The sequence below is a fragment of the Eretmochelys imbricata genome, chromosome 2 (assembly GCF_965152235.1).
Source record: "Eretmochelys imbricata isolate rEreImb1 chromosome 2, rEreImb1.hap1, whole genome shotgun sequence".
Classification (NCBI taxonomy): domain Eukaryota; kingdom Metazoa; phylum Chordata; order Testudines; family Cheloniidae; genus Eretmochelys; species Eretmochelys imbricata.
This window is the reverse complement of record NC_135573.1, coordinates 228,475,603-228,497,523: the sequence shown is the minus strand read 5'-3', so window position 1 is coordinate 228,497,523 and position 21,921 is coordinate 228,475,603. Positions and strand designations below refer to the sequence as shown.

The 21,921-nt window shown below is 42.8% G+C and overlaps 1 protein-coding gene across 8 annotated transcripts in view; it reads right to left on the bottom strand.

Annotated features, from left to right (window-relative positions):
* The window catches only part of PTER (phosphotriesterase related), a 34,534-nt gene extending 19,889 nt beyond the window's left edge, over nucleotides 1-14,645 (bottom strand). Inside the window, exons 1-2 of one of the 8 annotated variants that reach the window (XM_077808165.1) lie at nucleotides 14,460-14,645; nucleotides 12,659-12,779 (exon numbers count right to left, since the gene is read on the bottom strand). In XM_077808165.1, coding sequence (XP_077664291.1) covers nucleotides 12,659-12,674 — 16 coding nt within the window. In that variant the 5' untranslated portion in view covers nucleotides 12,675-12,779; nucleotides 14,460-14,645. Of the gene's footprint in view, nucleotides 1-2,282; nucleotides 2,302-11,724; nucleotides 11,780-12,658; nucleotides 12,780-13,462; nucleotides 13,700-14,442 lie in introns of those variants that run through there. The other 7 variants (XM_077808162.1, XM_077808161.1, XM_077808163.1 and 4 more) reach the window with 7 other exon arrangements.
* Between the last annotated feature and the right edge of the window lie 7,276 nt (nucleotides 14,646-21,921).

Here is a 21,921-nt window from a genome sequence, read left to right as displayed (position 1 = left end):
CTGAACAGCAGGAATTCCTACAGCAGAAATTCAGATCCAATTCTACTTCTCCCAAGCCTCATTGAGAAAATATTTTTATCTGAGGTGATTAGACTAGCATTTCTTTTATATGGCTTAACCTACAATATTTTTTTTCTTCAGCTAATTTGGATTAAACAATGTTATGTTATACCTTTTAGCCATTAAATGGGCAGTTACTATGATATTCTTTAACACTACTACCTACAACTGGACTATGTCAAAGGTTTCCAATCTGTAAAAATGTAGCCTGAATCTCTACAGGTTAGAATTAGCAGCAACTCTCTCTCTCTCTCCCTCTCTTCTTACGTTTACTTCCCATATTAACACTAAACAAGGCTGACTACCCAGTTCAAGTTAGATCTGCCTTATGCTAGCTGCAAAGGCTTGAGGATATGTAGTTATAATTCCTAGTCAAACAAAATCATGAGTTATGAAACAAAATACATGTTTAATTATGTCCAAAGGATAGGACTAACTGGAGCACACATTATTGATTAAAGAGAGAGGTCTTTCCCTTTCTGTCTCCCTTTCAGTGAATTATATCATAAACACGGGTCTGTTACTGGTAAAGCCCTAAGAGCATATTTTTTTATGTTTAACTTTCTATCTATTAATGAGACAGAAGAACAAAGTCAAAAGGGCACTGAGCCCTAGATATGAACGGGGTTAATAATGTCTAGATCTCTGATCTTTAGAGCTAAACAAAGTACGACAGTACTATGAGTAGTACCATTTCATAGTGACAAAGAGCTACCCAATCTAAACATAAAATACCAGCTTCTACAGATTAGAAACGGACACTGTGTAGTAAAGAGTTTTCAGTGACTGTGGTTAACCTAGTTATGAAACTTGGCCAGCCTTAAGAGACAGATATGGTTGCTTTACTATATTTGTGTGTCCTGTGTGTAAGAAGACACTGTATGAAAATCCCAATTAGAAAGGACTGTTCTGCTATGGATTTAAAGAGTAAATGCCAGCAGAAGTGGTCGTGCTGTATATGGTAGACTTAATATAAAACATTACTTGGGGACATTTCCATAACACGGGATTACAATAACAGTACTCCTGGTGGGTCATTGTGTTGACTTGTTTGCAACTGAATAGGAAGAGTCGCTTTCTTAAAACAGACTCCTAATTTATTAATATAATGAGCTGGTATTTGTCAAATAAAGTCACCCACGGTAAGATTTTGAAGGGGACTGCACTTGTGTGAATCATTAAAAGCAAAACACCTTTCTCTTTCAGTAACTGTGGTTGGTTGTGATTAAAATCAAGTTGTCTGACCTCATCATTAATCGAATGTTCTTGATTAGAGTTGGTGTTCTGTAGACCAGCCCACTATTTTGGAAAAGATTCAATGATCTGAGTCATTCTTGTCATTCCTACAATCCAGGCAAAGAGAGTGAGATGATTGTCTTAAATATTTAGTCCTCTTCTGGCACCATAACCAGTGGTATTTACACTCGATAAAAAACCATACTTTCAAATAATTTTTTCTGCATAGCCTCTTTTCAAAAGGCACTTTTTAGCCTGATGAAACTATCTTTTATAAATGTTTGAATAAGTAATTATAATGTAATCAGGGCTGGCCTTAGGGAAAATAGTGCCCTGGGCGAACTTGTATTTTGGCATCCCTGGTCCCCGCTGCCTCCCCAGGCTCTCCCCCACCCACATTGCCCCTGGCTCCTGCTGCCTCCCCTGGTCCCGCCCCCCCATCCCCAGTCTCCTGCAGGCTCCCACATCGTCCCTGGCGCCCACCCTATCGCCTCTGGTGCCTGCTGCCTCCCTGAACCCCTCCTCCCATCTCCCCTGCTGCCTCCCCATCCATCCCCTCTGGCCTCCGCTGCCTCCCTGGGCTTCCCACGCCCCCCTGTTCCCTCCCCCCGCACTGCCCCAAGCTCCCTTCTGCAGCCTTGCACCCCAGGCCCACCCCACTCCTTGCCTCTTGACCATGGCACCCCAGGTGGTTGTGCACCCATAAGGCTGGCCCTGAGTATAATGGAAAAAGCAGCTCTCATGGTAAACTAGATATTGCTAATTGACAATTAGTGTGGTATTTTCCTATTTTTTCTACATTTTTCTATTTTATTTTTACTCATGTTATAATATATTACTCAACAAAAGCCATTCTCATTGAATCAAGCTTTCTGCTTGATTTCAGACAGCTATTTTGATATGTATGTAGATTTTCAAGATGAGTTTGCTACTAATTCCTTTCTGGCACAGATACATTAGATTAATCTCCACTAATCTGGCCTGACCTCTGTGAAGACCCATGTTTATGTGTGTGATCCACGTATAGCCTATGGCTGCTGTCTGGTGATTTCTGGCAGACAAAGCCTAGAATTATCTGCTCCAATGTTGGATTCTTCTGTTGACTTTTAAGATTCTGTATTACTGCATATATGCAAACCTAAAAGAGATACAAGAGATCTATCACACCTTTTGTCTGAGGCTCTATAATTACTTTACACATTTTCACTAAGTGAAAAAGTCACATTTTAAGTGACTTGTCCAAGATCACTTCAATCTCCCTGGTCATTCAATAACAGACCTAAAAATGGCAATTCTTCAACAAAAATACTTCAAAAACAGACTCCAACATGAAATTGCAGAACTGGAATTAAATTTGCAAACTGGACACCATCAAATTAGGCCTGAATAAAGACTGGGTGCGGTTGAGTCATTACAAAACCTAAACCTAATTTCCCTCATACTAATTTCCCCCTACTGTTTGAAATGGGCCACTCTCATTACCACTACAAAAGTTATTTTTCCTCTCTTGGTATCCTGCTGTTAATTGAATTGTCTCGTTAGACTGACCTCACACTTGGTAAGGCAACTCCCATCTTTTCATGTATTTATATCTGCCCCTGTATTTTCCACTTCCTGCATCTGATGAAATGGGTTCTAGCCCACGAAAGCTTATGCCCAAATAAATTTGTTAGTCTCTAAGGTGCCACAAGGACTCCTTGTTGTTTTTGCTGATACAGACTAACACAACTACCACTCTGAAATCAATTTATTGTAGGTTTTCCCAATCTAGATAATAAGACTAGAGGACACTCCCTGGGCTCCCCATCCCCTACTATGGATGGAGTCCTCAAAGACAAACAGAGACACTTCCATTCCCTGAGCCCTCGTTCAAAGAGGAGTTGAGGAAGGAAATAGATCTAAAAATTCAAATAACTCCTAAGTGCCTCTTTGAGGCTGCGCTAACAGCCACGGAACAACTTAAATGCTGATCTGAAGTCTGAAGTAAAGGATTCCTTCCCCATCCCAGGTTTCATGGATCTGCCGAGTACAGAGCTAGAAATCGCATTTGTGCTTCAGTGTAGAGACCACTGAATTTTTGAAGGAAAACTATTGCATAATATCATTCTAATCACTACCACTAATTAGAGTAAACCACTAAAGAAACAAGTTGTGTTAAATAGAATGAAAAAGAAGAATTTAAAATCAAATTTTGCAGGAAGCTGCCAACTCATCAAATTGAGGGAGCAGGCACAAGAAATGAATGAATCAGAACTTTGCCAAAATTATTAGGTTAGTGCTAGTCTTTTCTAAAAATACAACTAGTTACTAGTATAGCCGCTAAAATAATAGGACTTGAATGTGCACTTCCTACATGTGCCAACGGCAGGCTGCATTTCCTGAATCCTAACTTGCTTCCAGAAAGCACCAGTAAAATGTCCACTCCCACTGAGAGAAAGAGAGAAGAGGCAAGCTCTGGTCTGGAGATATTGAAACAACCATTGGAATTTCTAAAAACTGTTTTGAAATTATTCTTTGTACTACGGTAGCACCTGAGAGCCCTAGTCATGGGCCAGAACCCTATTGTGCTTCTATATAAACACAGAAATGATGGTCTCTGAAATTAAATGTGTGTACACATTTTGATAGAGCAACTATTATTTCTCTAAAAAACCAATGAGTCCATGCAACTAAGGACTGCAGTTTTTCATTATCGTCTTGAAATAGCTACTAGAGTTTATTATAGTAACTCTAGGTGAACCTTTACAACGATCAACTGTAAAGTGCACAAAATATCATCCTCACATTTAGCCTGCTACTAAACACTAGCGCAGTTGTTATTGTTCCTAGAGGTATGACTGAGTGCTATGGGACCCACTGGTAAAAAAGACCAGGAATAAGTCCTGCAGTCCTTACCCGGCAAAGCCTCCATTGAGTTCAACAAACATTTTGCCTGAATGCCAATGGCAAGATTTGGCCCTTTGTTGTTTTCCCATCTGGAACGTGCACTTCTGTCATTGTGTCATTATAATAGTCTTGTAATGAGCAGTCTCCCTAAACTGGAATTGCTTGTTTCCTGTGATAATCTCATATTGCTAAAACATAATAATTACATAAACATAGTCTCCACATGCTTGCAATCGTTTTGACTTAGTAAGCACATTTTAACAGTACTAGCATGGAGTCTCTCTAGACTTGCACGGAAATCATTTTATTGTCATTACATTACAATGTGAGATTATAACACTAAATCCAGATTGCTGTGACAGAAAATGCATGAAATCTAATAGGCATGGCTCAGTAGCTATTTGTTACATTTTAAAAAAGTTTAATTCACTTTCTGTTTTGGAAATAAGGGTTGCCTTGTTCCACCATGGGCATTATAACAGAATCTTTCCTTACATAATCATACAAACACAAGAAACGTGACGTAACACAGGTTACGTATCTATTTACAAATAGAGGCAAATGCTTTAAAGATCCGATCCTGCACCTAATGATTTCAGTGGAACAGGGAGAAGCCTAAACATATAGAAACATTTAATATATGAATCATAAATTAATCTAATAGATTTCAGGAATTTAAGAGAGATGCATACTAGTTAGCGCTAACACCAAGCAGCAGTTTTGTAATACCATTTGTTCTCACTGTGTTACTGGCACTTTTAAAAATATCGTGTGTGTGTAAACAAATTATGCAGCCCACCCTTGCTGTAGGAAACTATACAAGTAAAATGTAACAGCACAGAGAAGCATGCTATTGGATCCTTTTGGAGAAAAGGAGCAGTTATCCACCACCGCTCCCTGAGTTCTGCTGGAGAGGAATATTGTGTTGGGCCATCTACAACTGCTATGTCATTTAGGCATGTTAATAACACCGTAGGGTACACTTTGTCAAAGGCTGCAGATAAGTTCAGCAGCCCGTGTTTACAGCCAGAAGAAGGTTGTCTTTTAGCACCACTATGTTGTACCTTGATCTGAACCCTTGGTAGCAGGCATCTGGAATGTTGGCTGACAGTGGAGCTTGATGGTGTCATAAATACAAAGGGAAGGGTAAACACCTTTAAAATCCCTCCTGGCCAGAGGAAAAGGGTTAAGAAGCTAGGATAACCTCGCTGGCACCTGGCCAAAATGACCAATGAGGAGACAAGATACTTTCAAAGCTGGAGTGGGGAGAAACAAAGGCTCGCTCTGTCTGTGTGATGCTTTTGCCGGGAACAGAAAAGGAATGGAGTCTTAGAACTTAGTAAGTAATCTAGCTAGATATGAGTCAGATTCTGTTTTGTTTAAATGGCTGATAAAATAAGCAGTGCTGAATGGAATGTATATTCCTGTTTTTGTGTCTTTTTGTAACTTAAGGTTTTGCCTAGAGGGATTCTCTATGTTTTGAATCTGATTACCCTCTAAGGTATTTACCATCTTGATTTTATAGAGATGATTCTTTTACTTTTTTCTTCAAATAAAATTCTTCTTTTAAGAACCTGATTGCTTTTTCATTGTTTTTAAGATCCAAGGGTTTGGGTCTGTGTTCACCTTTGCAAATTGGTGAGGATTTTTATCAAGCCTTCCCCAGGAAAAGGGGTGTAGGGTTTGGGGGAGGGGGGAAGACATTTCCAAGCAGGCTCTTTCCCGGTTATATATTTGTTAGATGCTTGGTGGTGGCAGCAATAAAGTCCAAGGGCAAAAGGTAAAATAGTTTGTACCTTGGGGAAGTTTTAACCTAAGCTGGTAAAAATAAGCTTCGGGGGTTTTCATGGAGGTCCCCACATCTGTACCCTAGAGTTCAGAGTGGGGAAGGAACCTTGACAGATCGTCACTATTTTCTCAGTTACTTTGTCCATGAATTGAGAGGTTGGAGATGGGACAGTTACTGGAGAAGTCTTCAGGGACAAGGTTTGGCTTCTTGAGGCCGGGGTGAACTGCATTTTTTCAAGGACTTTGGCAGATGTACTTCTCTGAAGGAGATATTGAGTATTTCTGTTAATGGTTGGTGTACTTGATCTTCACAGCTTTTTATCAGCCAGAAGGGGCACAGAGCCATTTAACAGGTCATGGCTCTAATATTTTCAGGGTTTCTTGATCTTCAGAACATGTAATGGGGCCAAAATCAATAAAGGTGATGGGGTGGATAAAGTGATCTGATCTAGGATGGAATTTTTATTTCCCAGTTATCAAAGAAATACTTGTGGAGCTCTTACCACAAAGTATGTGGACAGGTATGCAATAGTGGTCCCACTGCCTAGTGCAGCAGTGTCACAGCTCTACATGTTTCTCTCTCGCTACAGAGAAATTCCTACTCTACATAGAATCATAGAATATCAGGGTTGGAAGGGACCCCTGAAGGTCATCTAGTCCAACCCCCTGCTCAAAGCAGGACCAATCCCCAATTAAATCATCTCAGCCAGGACTTTGTCAAGCCTGACCTTAAAAACTTCTAAGGAAGGAGATTCTGCCACCTCCCTAGGTAACGCATTCCAGTGTTTCACCACCCTCCTAGTGAAAAAGTTTTTCCTAATATCCAACCTAAACCTCCCCCACTGCAACTTGAGACCATTACTCCTTGTCCTGTCCTCTTCTACCACTGAGAATAGTCTAGAACCATCCTCTCTGAAACCACCTCTCAGGTAGTTGAAAGCAGCTATCAAATCCCCCCTCATTCTTCTCTTCTGCAGACTAAACAATCCCAGCTCCCTCAGCCTCTCCTCATAACTCATGTGTTCCAGACCCCTAATCATTTTTGTTGCCCTTTGCTGGACTCTCTCCAATTTATCCACATCCTTCTTGTAGTGTGGGGCCCAAAACTGGACACAGTACTCCAGATGAGGCCTCACCAATGTCGAATAGAGGGGAACGATCACGTCCCTCGATCTGCTCGCTATGCCCCTACTTATACATCCCAAAATGCCATTGGCCTTCTTGGCAACAAGGGCACACTGCTGACTCATATCCAGCTTATCGTCCACTGTCACCCCTAGGTCCTTTTCCGCAGAACTGCTGCCTAACCATTCGGTCCCTAGTCTGTAGCGGTGCATTGGGTTCTTCCATCCTAAGTGCAGGACCCTGCACTTATCCTTATTGAACCTCATCAGATTTCTTTTGGCCCAATCCTCCAATTTGTCGAGGTCCCTCTGTATCCTATCCCTGCCCTCCAGCGTATCTACCACTCCTCCTAGTTTAATATCATCCGCAAATTTGCTGAGAGTGCAATCCACACCATCCTCCAGATCATTTATGAAGATATTGAACAAAATCGGCCCCAGGACCGACCCCTGGGGCACTCCACTTGACACCGGCTGCCAGCTAGACATGGAGCCATTGATCACTACCCGTTGAGCCCGACAATCTAGCCAACTTTCTACCCACCTTATAGTGCATTCATCCAGCCCATACTACTTTAACTTGCTGACAAGAATACTGTGGGAGACCGTGTCAAAAGCTTTGCTAAAGTCAAGAAACAATACATCCACTGCTTTCCCTTCATCCACAGAACCAGTAATCTCATCATAGAAGGCGATTAGATTAGTCAGGCATGACCTTCCCTTGGTGAATCCATGCTGACTGTTCCTGTTCACTTTCCTCTCATGTACATGATTTCCACTGGAAAGGTTCACCATCCATTTAAAAAAAGAAGACTTCATGGTCATGTGGACAGAGCTAGTGGATTGTTTCTGACCTGATTCGCCATGGTCACATTAGGCATGTGGCTTCCATTTCCCTTCTCAAGACCCCATTCTGCTTCAACAAGAAATCAGCCAACAGATAAGTTGAGAGGGTAGATGGGGATAGAAGACATTTACTAATGTAATTACAAAGCTACCTTTTAAAAAAACTGTCTACATTATTATTATTACAGACCAGGGGAATTACAGACCAGTCAGCTTAACTTCAATACCCGGAAAGATAATGGCGCAAATAATTAAGCAAATCAATTTGCAAACACCTAGAAGATAATACGGTGATAATTAACAGTCAGCATGGATTTGTCAAGAACAAATTGTGCCAAAACAACCTAATCACTTTCTTTGAAAGGGTAACAAACTTGTGGATGGGGGAAAACGGTAGATTGCTATATCTTAACCTTAGTAAGGCTTTTGATACTGTCTTGCATAACCTTCTCATAAAGAAACTAGGGAAATACTACCTAGATAGAGCTATTATAGGGTGGGTGCATAATTGGATGGAAAACCCTTTCCAGAGAGTTCTTAACATTGGTTCAGTCAAGCTGGAAAGGCATATCAAGTGGGGTCCCACAAGGATCAGTTCTGGGTCCAGTTCTGGTCAATATCTTCATCAGTGATGTAGATAATAGCACAGAAAGTACACTTATAAAGTTTGTGGATGATACCAAGCTGGGAGGGGTTGCAAGTGCATGGAGGATAGGATTAAAATTCAAAATGATCTGGACAAACTGGAGAAATGGTCTGAAGCAAATAGGAAGAAATTCATTAATGACAAATGCAAACTCCACTTAGGAAGGAACAATCAGTTGCACGCATACAAAATAGGAAATGACTGCCTAGGAGTGAGTACTGCGGAAAGCAATCTGGAGGTCATAGTGGATCACAAGCGAAATGAGAGTCAACAATGTAACACTGTTGCAAAAAAAGCAAACATCATTTGGGGATGTATTAACAGGAGTGATGTAAGCAAGACACAAGAAGTAATTTTTCTGCTCTACTCCGTACTGATTAGGCCCCAACTGGAGTACTATGTCCAGTTCTGGGTGCCACATTTCACAGGAAAGATGTGGACAAACTAGAGAGAGTCCAGAGAAGAGCAACAAAAATGATTAAAGGTCTAGAAAACATGACCTATGAGGGAAGATTGAAAAAAAACTGGGTTTGTTTAGTCTGGAGAAGAGAAGACTAAGAGGGGACATGATAACAGTTTTCAAGTACATCAAAGGTTGTTAAAAGGAGGAGGGAGAAAAATTGTTCTCCTCAAAGTCTGAGGCTAGGACAAGAAGCAATGCGCTTAAATTGCAACAACGGCAGTTTAGGTTGGACACTAGGAAAAAACATCCTAACTGTCTGGGTGATTAAGCACTGGAATTAATTGCCTAGGGAGGATGTGGAATCTCCATCATTAGAGATTTTAAAGAGCAGATTAGACAAACACCCTGTCAGGGATGGTCTAGCTAATCCTTAGTCCTGCCATGAGTGCAGAGGACTGGACTAGATGACTTCTCCAGATCCCTTCCAGTCCTACCATTCTATGATTATTCACTTTCTTATACCCTAATCCTGTAAGCTGTTTCACATGAGGATGCCTCTGTGTCTGTGCATAGCTCTATTACTGTCAATAGGGATCCACACAGGTGCAGAGTTTCACCAACATGGAACAGCTTGCCAAATCTGGGCCTTAGGTTTTAATCTCTGTCTGGGAAAGGATCACATCTACCTTCCCACGCTTGTACAATGCCCTGGTACTGGTTCCGTAACCTTGATTGGTGCACCAGGAATATAAATAGTAATAATAATAATAAACAATTAATACCACTGCTTCTAAACAACAAGAGGCTGGCCTGATCAGGCTGCCAGGTGCTTTGCCATGTCTTTAGGCCTCTTTCCAGTTATTGTTGAATCCGTGATCCATCAGGACTCATGCAAGAACTGGCCAAGGAAACTTACTATTACTCCTTAGTTTCATATCACTGGAGGTTACTGCACTTTGCTAGGACACCCAAGCTCCAAGATGGAAAAGGAAAGCAATACAGAAGAACATGGTGGCCAAAACTTTGAGACAGGAAGAAAATAAGGGGGGAAAAAAGGTAAGTTAAGAATTGAGCATCTTATGACACAAGCAAGTATTTTTCCAAGAGTACAGTAGCACAACCTCTGTGTCCTAGGCAGGATTAACTTTCTGTGACAGACTAAGGTTCTTTAGAATCTCTTGCTCTCCAGGCCTACCTGAATAACATTTAGCCACCTCTTTCAGAAAGGGAAGATTACAGCTGTCAAGATCTACAGCAGAGTTTGAATTGATGGTGGAGAGTTTTTAGCTTCCCATCTGTCATAGGGTGTACAGACCATGGCAAGAAAACAGTTAACTGCCTTTCATTTTAGAATACAGTCTCAGCTGTCTCTAGTCCAGCGTTTCTCAAAAGCAGCCATCACTTGCGGCCACAGCCTCTTGGGCTGTTATGGGGGGGGGGCTGTGTGCAAAGTAGCAGCCCCTCCCTGTTGCTCCTGGATACACTGCCTTGGTGTTGACTGCAGAGGCCACCAGCAGTGGTTGGGCCCTGCTCCCCCTGTGGAGACACCTGGGACACAATGCTGGAGAACCAGGCAACCGGTGAGTTTCCCAAGTTCACAGAGGCGGTGGGGTTCAGGCTTTGGGCTTCAACCCTGGGGTGGCGGGGCAGCAGGGCAGCAGACTCTGGCCACACGGCTTCGGGCTCCAGCCCCCAACTGTCTCCCCCACCCCCACTGCCCATGGGCCCCACTGCCACCTCCCATCCAGGGCTTAATTTGTCCCCAGGCTTGACGGGCCTGAGTAAATCTGCTGTGAAAAGCGATACTTGTATGCTTGTTAACATTACTTTTCACAACAGACTTACTAGCAATAAATAAATTACAATGATTTGGACATGTATATGTGCATATTTATTTGTTTTTCCTAAAGCTAATTAAGTATTTTAGGAAGAAGTGTGAGAGCGGCCACCAGCAAGAGTTGGTGGCTGCACTCTGAGGCCACCAAAAAATTTGTCCTGAGAACCTCTGAGTCACTGCAGAGATGCTCGGGAGAGAACAGAAACAGCTTGGGAAATTGAAAGGACCCTCTCCTTATACTTCCATATAAGGGATCAAATGCTGAAAAAGCAGAAGTGTGAAGTCACAGTCCTTATAAGTCCTCAGCAGGGCTGAGACCAGGAAACAGCTTGGTTCTTTGGTCCACTTTCTCCAGAGAAGTTGGTTGAGAAATGCCACCCTATGGGCTAGTCTACACTACAGGAGGGATTGATCTAAGTTACGCAACTTCAGCTACGTGAATAACGTAGCTGAAGTCTACGTACTTAGATCTACTTACAGCGGTGTCTTCACTGCGATGTGTCGATGGGAGACATTCTCCCATCGATTTCCCCTTGGCTTTTTGTTGAGGTGGTGTACCGGAGTTGCTGCTAGAGCGATCAGTGGACGATTTATCGCATCTATACTAGACACGATAAATCAACCCCAGATAGATTGATCGCTGCCCGTGTAGACAAGCCCTATGTCTTAAACTCCCAATGGGACTGAAATGTGGGAGTAGCATTAGGAGGAGTGATTTTTCACATGCTTATCTCTTGAGATTTGGCTGAGCTTTAAACTATGAGCAAGGAAAAGTGGGGAATTTTTTTTCCCTCTCTTTAACTCTGAAGAGGTGGGACTCTGCTAGACCCCCCTGCCCTCCCACATCTGGAGTCAACTGATAATAAAACCTGCCCCTCTCAGACTACAAAATACCTACCCTGTGTTCTGACGGGTATTTGATCTTGCCCTATTGTATGGACATCATCTTAGTCCTAAATCAAAGGAGAAAAAAATACTCATGCGGTCTACAGACACCAATCCCCTAATAGTACACTACGCACTCAGTATTCTGTACCTCCAGTGTACTCTGGTTTTAGGTACCTTATGAGCAAGTGCCTCAACAGGTCTGGAAATTGATTGTTAACAACGAAGGAAGCAGTAATGCTAATTTCTGTTTCATGATGCACTAAATTTTGTTATAAATTAGCACTGGTCACCTTTATGAAATGTAATTAAGCATCTGAATGCCATTATTGCCATCTCTTATTATAACAACAAAAGTGAATATGACAATGGTGACACTAGGGAGAACATTATGCCTTTTTAAATCCCCAAATGCAAGAAAGGCGTTAATAATAATAACAACAGACATTTATGTAGTGTCTTTAATTCAATGATCCCAAAGTACCTGACAGAATAATACAAAAATGCATATTACAGGGATCACTTCACCCATCACTCCAATACAGCCACCCCCAAAGGCAGAAGGCTGCAACTTTTCAACACCAGAGAACAGCCAAGGAGAGAAAGTGAAGTATGCCATATGTAACAAACTACTGGGGTAAGTTTAGATAGGCAGAATACAATTGTTCAACAGAAATTCAGCCAAGGCTAAGATCCCTCCTCTTGCAAGAGGTACCATGAGAATCTTTAATGACCACAAATGGTCAGAACCTTGCTTCTATCCAAAAGATATCTTCAACAGCAGACTGCCCTAAAACCATGCTGGGATATTCACTTAGTTAGCCCTAATAAAAGAGGAAGAACACTACTTCCCATAACACCTAAGGTTTCCTTTAAGAGCTTGCATTCATGTACCAACTAGGCCCAGCCCTCCTTAGCAGAGCTCCCCACTGAGATGGCTTACTTACCTATGTTGATAGCCATGCATGTCAATAAGGGTTGCACACTATAATGTAGCCATTACTGATCACCTCCACTGCAGAATCCTTGGGACTCTGAAGAACTGTCTTCTGTTTCCAAAGTAACCTTCTACAGGAAAGTTGGGAGATGCCCTCATCACTGTGGGAAGCTGGGAGCTACCAGATGCTACACTATCCATTTAATGGTCTAGACACACACACTCGTAATATTGTGATTTTTTTTTTTTTAAAGTTCCAGGCTATTTAAGGGGACCCACCTCTGCTCCCTGTCTTGCAATCTCCACATGGGAGCCACAGCAGGAATGACGACTGTAATTTAACTGCTCTGGGGTTCTAGACTTAAACCCCTCATAAAATAATGGCCGTGCAAACCTTATGACACTATTGACCATTAGCAGTGATGCCTTGCCCAGGTTGTCAACCAGGAAGTCTAGGTTGTAAAAACTATCTACTTCTCTGTGCCAAAGTTGAATACGTACTAGAGAGGGGATATTCCTTCCTGATGCTTAGCTGGCCAGTGCTGCATGAGTACCAAAGTGTCAAAACACTAAGAATGAATCCAGTGAAGTGAGCTGTAGCTCACGAAAGCTTATGCTTAAATAAATTTGTTAGTCTCTAAGATGCCACAAGTCCTCCTTTTCTTTTTTAAGGACAGTGAGTCACTTTGATCACATAGTGCAGCAATTACCTCTTATTGGTTTGACAATAATTCAACCACCATTTCTTATTCTGCCACAACACTGCTGCCACCCCACTGTCATTGATTTCCTGGGCAGAGGAATGCCAACTCACATATGCCAACTCCCAGGTTGCAGTTAGTACTCTTTTCATTTCCTCAAACACCCATGTACTCCACTCCCGACAGAGCTGTGTCTCTCCTTTGAGTCTCGCCTGGCCAAATAGTTTTGGTATGCGTGTTTGGCTTCTACTGCTCCAGACATTTCCAATCCTTCTGTGTGCTCCCAGCATGGTTCACTACTTCCTCTAAATGGCCTGTCTCCTGGGGAAAGTCCAACTGGCAGGCACCTTCTTACGCCAGAACGAGAGGTATTTCCTGTTAGCCTATCTGACATACCCAGTCCTTCTTTGCCCTCCTTAGCTTCCTCCCCACAGCTAGAGGGGTGGGTGCTACTACTACAGTGTTTCAAAGCATGATACTGAACCCCATGCATATTAATCAACTTCACGCAGGGAACCATTACTCTGCAGGCTGTGGTCCAAGCACAGGAGTGGGAATCAAACTCCCGATTGCTAATCTCCGTTTGGCTACTGACTCACTGTGTGGGGCGGGACAAGGGGGCTAATTTACTGCCTCGCTCACACCATTTGTGTGTGTGTGGGGGGGGGACTTTTTAAACAGCAAGCGAGCTCAGGCGTGTGCCGAGCCGGATTTACACACCGCCCCAGCGAAGGCGAATGACAGACCGTGGCCCGGCTCCTGCCAGCAGCTCTGCTCGGAGCAGGGCAGCGGAACCTGCAGGAGGGGACCGCAGCCAGGCTGGGGCGGCAGCGAGAGGCGCCAGGAAACGCCCCGCCCGATAGGGTGGCTCTGGCCGCCGCAAGGCCCCTGACACCGGAACCCCCCGGGTGCGGGCCGCAGCACCGGCTCCCGCCCCCACGGCGGGCGAAGCTGTCCCGGGCCGACCCCCTCGCTGCCCGGAGGGGCTGTGGCGGGCTGCGGGCGGCCACAGCGCCGGGGCTGGGACTTTGTGCGGGCCGGGCCCGCGGACACCGGGGCCGCCCGTGGACCCCGCTCCCTGGGGTGCGCGCACCCTCCGCCGCCGCTTACCCCCGCGGGGCCTCCGACGCGACCCCGCCCGCCGACCTTCTGCTCCGCCTTCCCGGCCCGGGGCTTGGCTTCCCCAGCCCGCGCGCCCGCCCCCCAGCTGGGGCCCCCGGGCAGGGGCTGCGGAGGAGCCCGGCCGGTGACGTGCTTGGGCAGCCGCCAAGGCCGGGCGTCCCCAGCCGCAGCCAGCCACTGGCTCCCTGTCCCCTGCAGCGGTCTCGCACTTCATGTGGCCCCCTGGCGTAGCAGTAGCGCAGGGAGAGCCCACTGCACTGGGTGCCCTGCGCCCTGTAATGGCGCTGCGCCCCCTGGGGCCGCTTTCCTCTGCCCCTTTCTCATGGGTCTTCAATGTGCCTGCTGGCTGGGCCCTGTGGGGGATGACACTGGGTCTCTGCCTCCTCAATGCATCCGCTGAAGTGAGCTATAGCTCACGAAAGCTTATGCTCAAATAAATTTGTTTAGTCTCTAAGGTGCCACAAGTCCTCCTTTTCTTTTGCCTCATCCTGGTGTGTCAGGGACAGTCGGGTATGGGGCTACCAACCTTGTGACCCAATGGACTGCAGTACCTTGCACCGCTCCGGGAATCATAGACTTGTAGGTCTGGAAGGGACCTTGAGAGGTCGTCTAGTCCGATCCTCTGCACTCAGAGCCGGACTATGTAATAACTAAACCCTCCCTGGCAGGTGTTTGTCTTAAAAACTTTCAGTGACGTAGATTCCACTACCTTCCTCTGTAATTTGTTCCAATGCTTAACTACCCTGACAGGAAGTTTTTCCAATTATGCAACTTAAACCACCCTTGCAATTTAAGCCCATTGCTTCTTGTCCTAGCCTCAGAGGTTAATGAAAACAATTTTTCTCCCTCGTCCTTGTAACAACCTTTTACGTACTTGAAAACTGTTATCATGTTTCCCCCCCTCGCCCAGTCTTCTCTTTTCCAGACTAAACAGACCCAGTTTTTTCAATCTTTCCTAATAGGTCTTGTTTTCTAGACCTTTAATGGTTTTTGTTGCTCTCCTTTAGAAGGCGGGAGGGAGCTTCCGGACAGATGACCTATTGAAGTCCCTTCCAGTCCTACATCTCTGTGATTCTATGATATGGCACTTGCTTCATAGATAATTTTCCTCAATTTTCACCTTTTCTGGAAGGTAATGAAGAAGCAAGTATATGGGAGAGGGAATGACCAGAAGGGGATGTTTTAAGGACATGGCTGGGAACAAGAGCGAGGCAGAGTTAGTAGACGAAAAGGAGTACTTGTGGCACCTTAGAGACTAACCAATTTATTTGAGCATAAGCTTTCGTGAGCTACAGCTCACTTCATCGGATGCATCCGATGAAGTGAGCTGTAGCTCACGAAAGCTTATGCTCAAATAAATTGGTTAGTCTCTAAGGTGCCACAAGTACTCCTTTTCTTTTTGCGAATACAGACTAACACGGCTGTTACTCTGAAACCTGTCATTAGAGAAAAAGAGAGGCTAAAATGATTTTTGAGAAAAAATACAGAGAATAGGGCTGGTGCATAGTAATGTCTGTAGTGAATACAGACTGTTGCAGGTGAGGAAAATCAGGAGGGCTTCCTTTTCACTGGCCACCAACCCCACATAGATAACATAGAGTTATGGTAAAATGGTCCAAAATACAAATAGATTGGTAAAGGTGGGCTTCTTGAATGGTTTCTGCTCTCAGTGTCACTTGTTTTTATTTGCTGCAAGTATGAAATCCAGAGAGTAAGAGTTCTACAAAGATTAAGTAAAAACCTGAAAGCCTAGCATTTATAGTGCTTTGTATTTTAACATGTTCATATTGCTAGGCAATCAGTGTGGGAGAAATTATGTATGAGAACCATGTTAAAAATAGTCATGCAGTGCTTTATGAGACTCTTTTCATTTATCACTGGCCATATTAAACCCGTTTTGAAGATTTGTGATGAATTTCACATAAGACCTGCACATCCACACACCTTTGGCATTTTACAATTATAAAGGCAGTATTAACACTTCTGTAGATTCAAAGTAACACTTCGTAAGAGCTGTATTTTTGTGCATACAAAAAATCAGCCTCTCTTAAAAGCAGTCTTCACTATGTCCACATCAAACTGTTATGCTGTAGTATTATTTTTATTTCCTTGTCTTCTGCAAAACAGGACTTGTAATCCTAATGCCATAGGGCTACTTCATCCAAACCAATGTTTAATAAATAAATGGGGAAAACAAGTCGATATCCAGCACTGTCTACACATGTAATTCGGTATTCATAATTTAGGTGATATACAGCTTTCTGTAATGCTGTTTACTTTTGTTTCGTCTCCCCAGTCTGAGAATCAGGCTATTAAAAATATTTGATTAGTTGCCAGATGTTATGCCACTTGAAACCAAATTCCAAAGAATTTTGAAGCAAAAAAAATCAGGTATAGTATAGAATCCTAGAATATCAGGGTTGGAAGGGACCTCTGGAGGTCATCTAGTCCAACCCCCTGCTCAAAGCAGGACCAATCCCCAACTAAATCATCCCAACCAGGGCTTTGTCAAAGGAAGGAGATTCCACCACCTCCCTAGGTAACGCATTCCAGTGCTTCACCACCCTCCTAGTGAAAAAGATTTTCCTAATATCCAACCTAAACCTCCCCCACTGCAACTTGAGACCATTACTCCTTGTTCTGTCATCTGCTACCACTGAGAACAGTCTAGATCCATCCTCTTTGGAACCCCCTTTCAAGTAGTTGAAAGCAGCTATCAAATCCCCCCTCATTCTTCTCTTCTGCAGACTAAACAATCCCAGTTCCCTCAGCCTCTCCTCATAAGTCATGTGTTCCAGTCCCCTAATCATTTTTGTTGCCCTCCGCTGGACTTTTTCCAATTTTTCCACATCCTTCTTGTAGTGTGGGGCCCAAAACTGGACACAGTACTCCAGATGAGGCCTCACCAATGCCAAATAGATGGGAATGATCACATCCCTCGATCTGCTGGCAATGCCCCTACTTATACATCCCAAAATGACATTGGCCTTCTTGGCAACAACGGCACACTGTTGACTTATATTCAGCTTCTCGTCCACTGTAACCCCTAGGTCCTTTTCTGCAGAACTGCTGCCTAGCCACTCAGTCCCTAGTCTGTAGCAGTGAATGGGATTCTTCCTGCACTTGTCCTTATTGAACCTCATCAGATTTCTTTTGGTCCAATTCTCTAATTTGTCTAGGTCTCTCTGTATCCTATCCCTATCCTCCAGCATATCTACCATTCCTCTCAGTTTACTGTCATCTACAAACTTGCTGAGGGTGCAGTCCACGCTATCCTCCAGATCATTAATGAAGATATTGAACAAAACCAGCCTCAGGACCGACCCTTGGGGCACTCCGCTTGATACCGGCTGCCAATTAGACATAGAGCCGTTGATCGCTACCCTTTGAGCCCGATGATCTAGCCAGCTTTCTATCCACCTTATAGTCCATTCATCCAGCCCATACTTCTTTAACTTGCTGGCAAGAATACTTTGGGAGACCGTATCAAAAGCTTTGCTAAAGTCAAGGAATAACATGTCCACTGCTTTCCCCTCATCCACAGAGCCAGTTATCTCATCATAGAAGGTAAGTAGGTTAGTCAGGAATGACTTGCCCTTGGTGAATCCCTGTGGACTGTTTCTGGTCACTTTCCTCTCCTCAAAGTGCTTCAAAATTGTTGGTGTATATGGTACACCAACAGCCTGTGATAGCATGCTATGTGAGTTAAAGTTGTAACCTGCACAAAAAGTTTTGCATGAGCTCCGTTTTAAAAAAAGACAACCTCTTTTTTTATTTTGGCATAACTTTCAGAAACTCTGAGCTAAAGAAAATCTGGTATGGCTAAAACCCTCAAAGGGCGAAATGAGGCTCCCCTCTCCCACTCCTTATCAATCCCCTATTGGTGCAGAAGGCATCCTCCTGTTGAAGTCAATGTGCAGGATGTGGTCCTCGTATTCAGGGCAGTGTTGTACCAGGTACATTATATAATAGCAAGTGCAAACCAATGACATCTGAGTTGTAGGTATATTAGGAATCTTAGATTCACCATGGTTCTGCAGCACAAGGGGGCAGGCCAGTAAAATGCAATGCAAAGGGACTTCACTTTTTTTTTTTTTTTCATACTACAGAACAGACACAGTTCTCTCCATCGTGATCTGGAGAGTAATGGTGTGGTCATGGCCAGTTGGTCTACAGCTATGCAGATTTTATACAATGGCTGTGACTGCTACTACAAGACATGTAGCTATAGTAACAGCTGAGTGCCAGTGCTCCATGCCCGGAGAGCAAGCTCCATTCTCCTGCAGTCTACATGGACAGCTTCTGCTCAAGGTTCAATTACCCACCCCAGGCTATACAAACGGGTGCAAAATTCTCCCCTGAAGGCTGATCTGGGTTCCTGGACAGTGTTAGTCAATAATCTACAGGAGAGTTGAAATCTAAAATTCACATGACTGTAGAGATTCTTCTATCCAGTCTATAGCCTGAATATATCACCCAGTTCCGATCACTTCAAGGAAATCAGATTTTGATATTAGGATCTTTCTGGCAGTCAGAATTAGTAAAATGACTGAAGACTCAAATCTTCAACCAGGAGTGTCCATCACAATGGAATTATAGATCACTTGGGTTTTTGCTATTTAATCCTTGCTCTTTATCCCTCAGGGATAGGAACAATAACAACCAAAGGTCTTCAGTTATTATTCTATGTCAAAGCAAAGTGTAATTACAAATGCTATGTGTGCAAGTGCAACTGCACACACAAACATTTGCACACATTGCTGAGCACTGTCACCTCAGTACAAAGCTATTCATTAACTGCACAATCAGCACACCGATATTCATTAACTGCAAGCATAAATAGAGATCTCTGTGAAGAATGCTAAGCTACAATTTTCTGGGTGTAAGAAGAAGAACAACGTGGACTTGAGACACACAAAAAAGCAAAGACTTACTTGAATTTATAATCTGAATAATTTTATTATTTTTGAGGTAGTGGAGCAGAGAGAGTAACAGTATTTCAAAGCAGCAGAGATTTTCTATTTTGCTCATCAAGGAAGCTTAAACAGTTCAACTCTAATACTGTCTTCTGATCTAAATGTTATTTCTCTTCTCTCATTTCATTTACATTTGGAATGTATAAACTGCATAAACTACATGAAAAATAATATAGAGAAAAATAAATGACCACTTTCATACTTTTGAATCAATACAGATCATAGGATCAAGAGTCTATAGAATATATTTCCAGTTGTTGAACCTGATTCTCTGGCAAGTCCCCTTCTGCTTTTTGTTCTGTCTGGCTGGGCAGGAAGCTATAAACCAGTAACTGCAGTGGTATCTCTCTTGCAGTTTTTTTGATGATGATTAATAGTTTTGGGAAAAGGGATTTGCAAGCCTTTGTGTGTTATGAAGAATTTGTCTTTATCATTTTCTGCTTTTTTGAGAAGACAGTAAATGAGTATTCTCAGAGGTCCTTACACTTCTTGGATGCTAGCAACAAATTAGTATTAGTGCAAATTCTCTTAGCTGACTTGGGAGTTATTTTTTCAAGATGTGGATGTAAATCTGCTCCATCCTGGTGATGACTTACTGCCACAGCCTCCCTTTAGGAACTACTGTAGGTTCACTACTGCCATATGATCTTCAAGTGAAAGTGCCTTAGCACTGCCCATTCATACTCCTGCTAAGATGAAGAAGTGAAAGAGAGGCATAAAGAACTTGAGGTAAGATTACAGTATTTGAAAATGGGATGTCAGTGCAGCTTGCTTCAATTATAATGGGCCTCTACTACCGGATGACAACAGCTTTCTTAAATGAGAAATTCAGTATATTTTCAGTAAATCAAGATACACCATCCTACACAAAACAAAAATTATTGTTGTACCCACTAAAATATATACAGTTTCACTCACTATTGTCTCTTATATTGTTTTATAGTACTAGGTGGAAGAATTTTGGAAAGTAAACTTTTTTCATTTCTATTAGTGATCAGAGAACACACAGTGAGAGCAAATAAATAGCAGTCTCTTCAGCCTGCTCTTTTGGACATAATTCTTTAGATATACTCCAAGAACTGCACATAAATGAAATAAATTTGCTACCATCTGTGCTTACAATTAGCAGCAAAGTTACAAATATCTTAACAGGTCTTTGCATGGATGTAACTGGGAGCATCACTTGGACCCATTGTGTTTGAATTAACTGTAAAAGGAAATAAATCTTTTACAGTTACTTGCCACCTTTTAAACTTTGTATCTTTTAAATGAGAGAAACTGAGAACAAGAAAGCTCCTTAATGAGAGAAACTGAAATTGAGAAAGCTGCCCCAAGAGCAGAACTAAATCATAAAGGGAAGATAAACTGGCCTTTTGGTGACTAAATCTCTGGGCCAAATCATCTCTCCTTTCAAGTCAATTACAAAACTCCTGCTACTTCTGTAGGAATAAGATATGTCCCTTGGAGCCTCAAACTACAATCTTTATTAAGGCAAAAACCCTTTGAAGACCATGGGATTGCATAGTTTAATAAAGGGCAGAATTTGGCTCAGTGTATTTTTTTGTTTGTTTGCTTTAATTTTAAGCATGTTAAATCTCATTCATTTAAAATGGTGCTTTACTAAATCCTAACACCATTTTAGTCTAGAAAGGATACTGCAAGTAGTGTGCTTCTATATTTAAAACAAAAAGTTTCTTAGCAACATGGGGCTACATCTTCATGCATCATCCTGCAAATTAGGCCTGTTGAAGTCTGTGATTCAAGACACTGTTTTGTCAGGAACATTATTTAGTAGAACACACAACCTAATGGCACCTGAATACTGGAGGTATTTTAGACACATCTGAAGTTAATATTAAACATACACTATATTGCCCAAAATGGAACAGATGGTTCTGAAATTGGTTAATGCTAAATCAAATGAAGCTCAAGCTTCAAACAGAAGGCATTTATACTTACTAAGAGTATCCTAGGTTGTATTTTCATTATCACAGATACATTCATGTGGGTCTTTGCTATACTGCACTTTGCACTAAGGGCTTGTGCACATGGCGAGTTAGCTCAGCAAGCCAGGGTGTGAGTGTATAGCACACTAGCTTGCTGCATGCTAACTCAATAACTCACCGTGTGGAGCCTGCTACCATGCACTAAAATGTCCATAATGCACTTTGATGCAGATAGTGTGTTTGAAACAGCAGTATGTCAAAGTGTATTATGGAAGCTTTAGTGACTGTAACAAGGTCCGCATGGTGATCTAGCGCATGGCAGGCTCGTGCATTGTTCATTCACATGCCTGGCTTGCCATGCACTAACTTGTCATGTAGATGATCCCTAAGCTAACCCGATCCAGAAAGATACATAGAAAACAAATTTAGGAATTTATCATCACATGATAACTTTAGACAATTCCCTGTGGGATAAAGTCTTGAACACCAGGTCTTCAATCATCTCTGTCTTGAGCATTTTATCTGTGG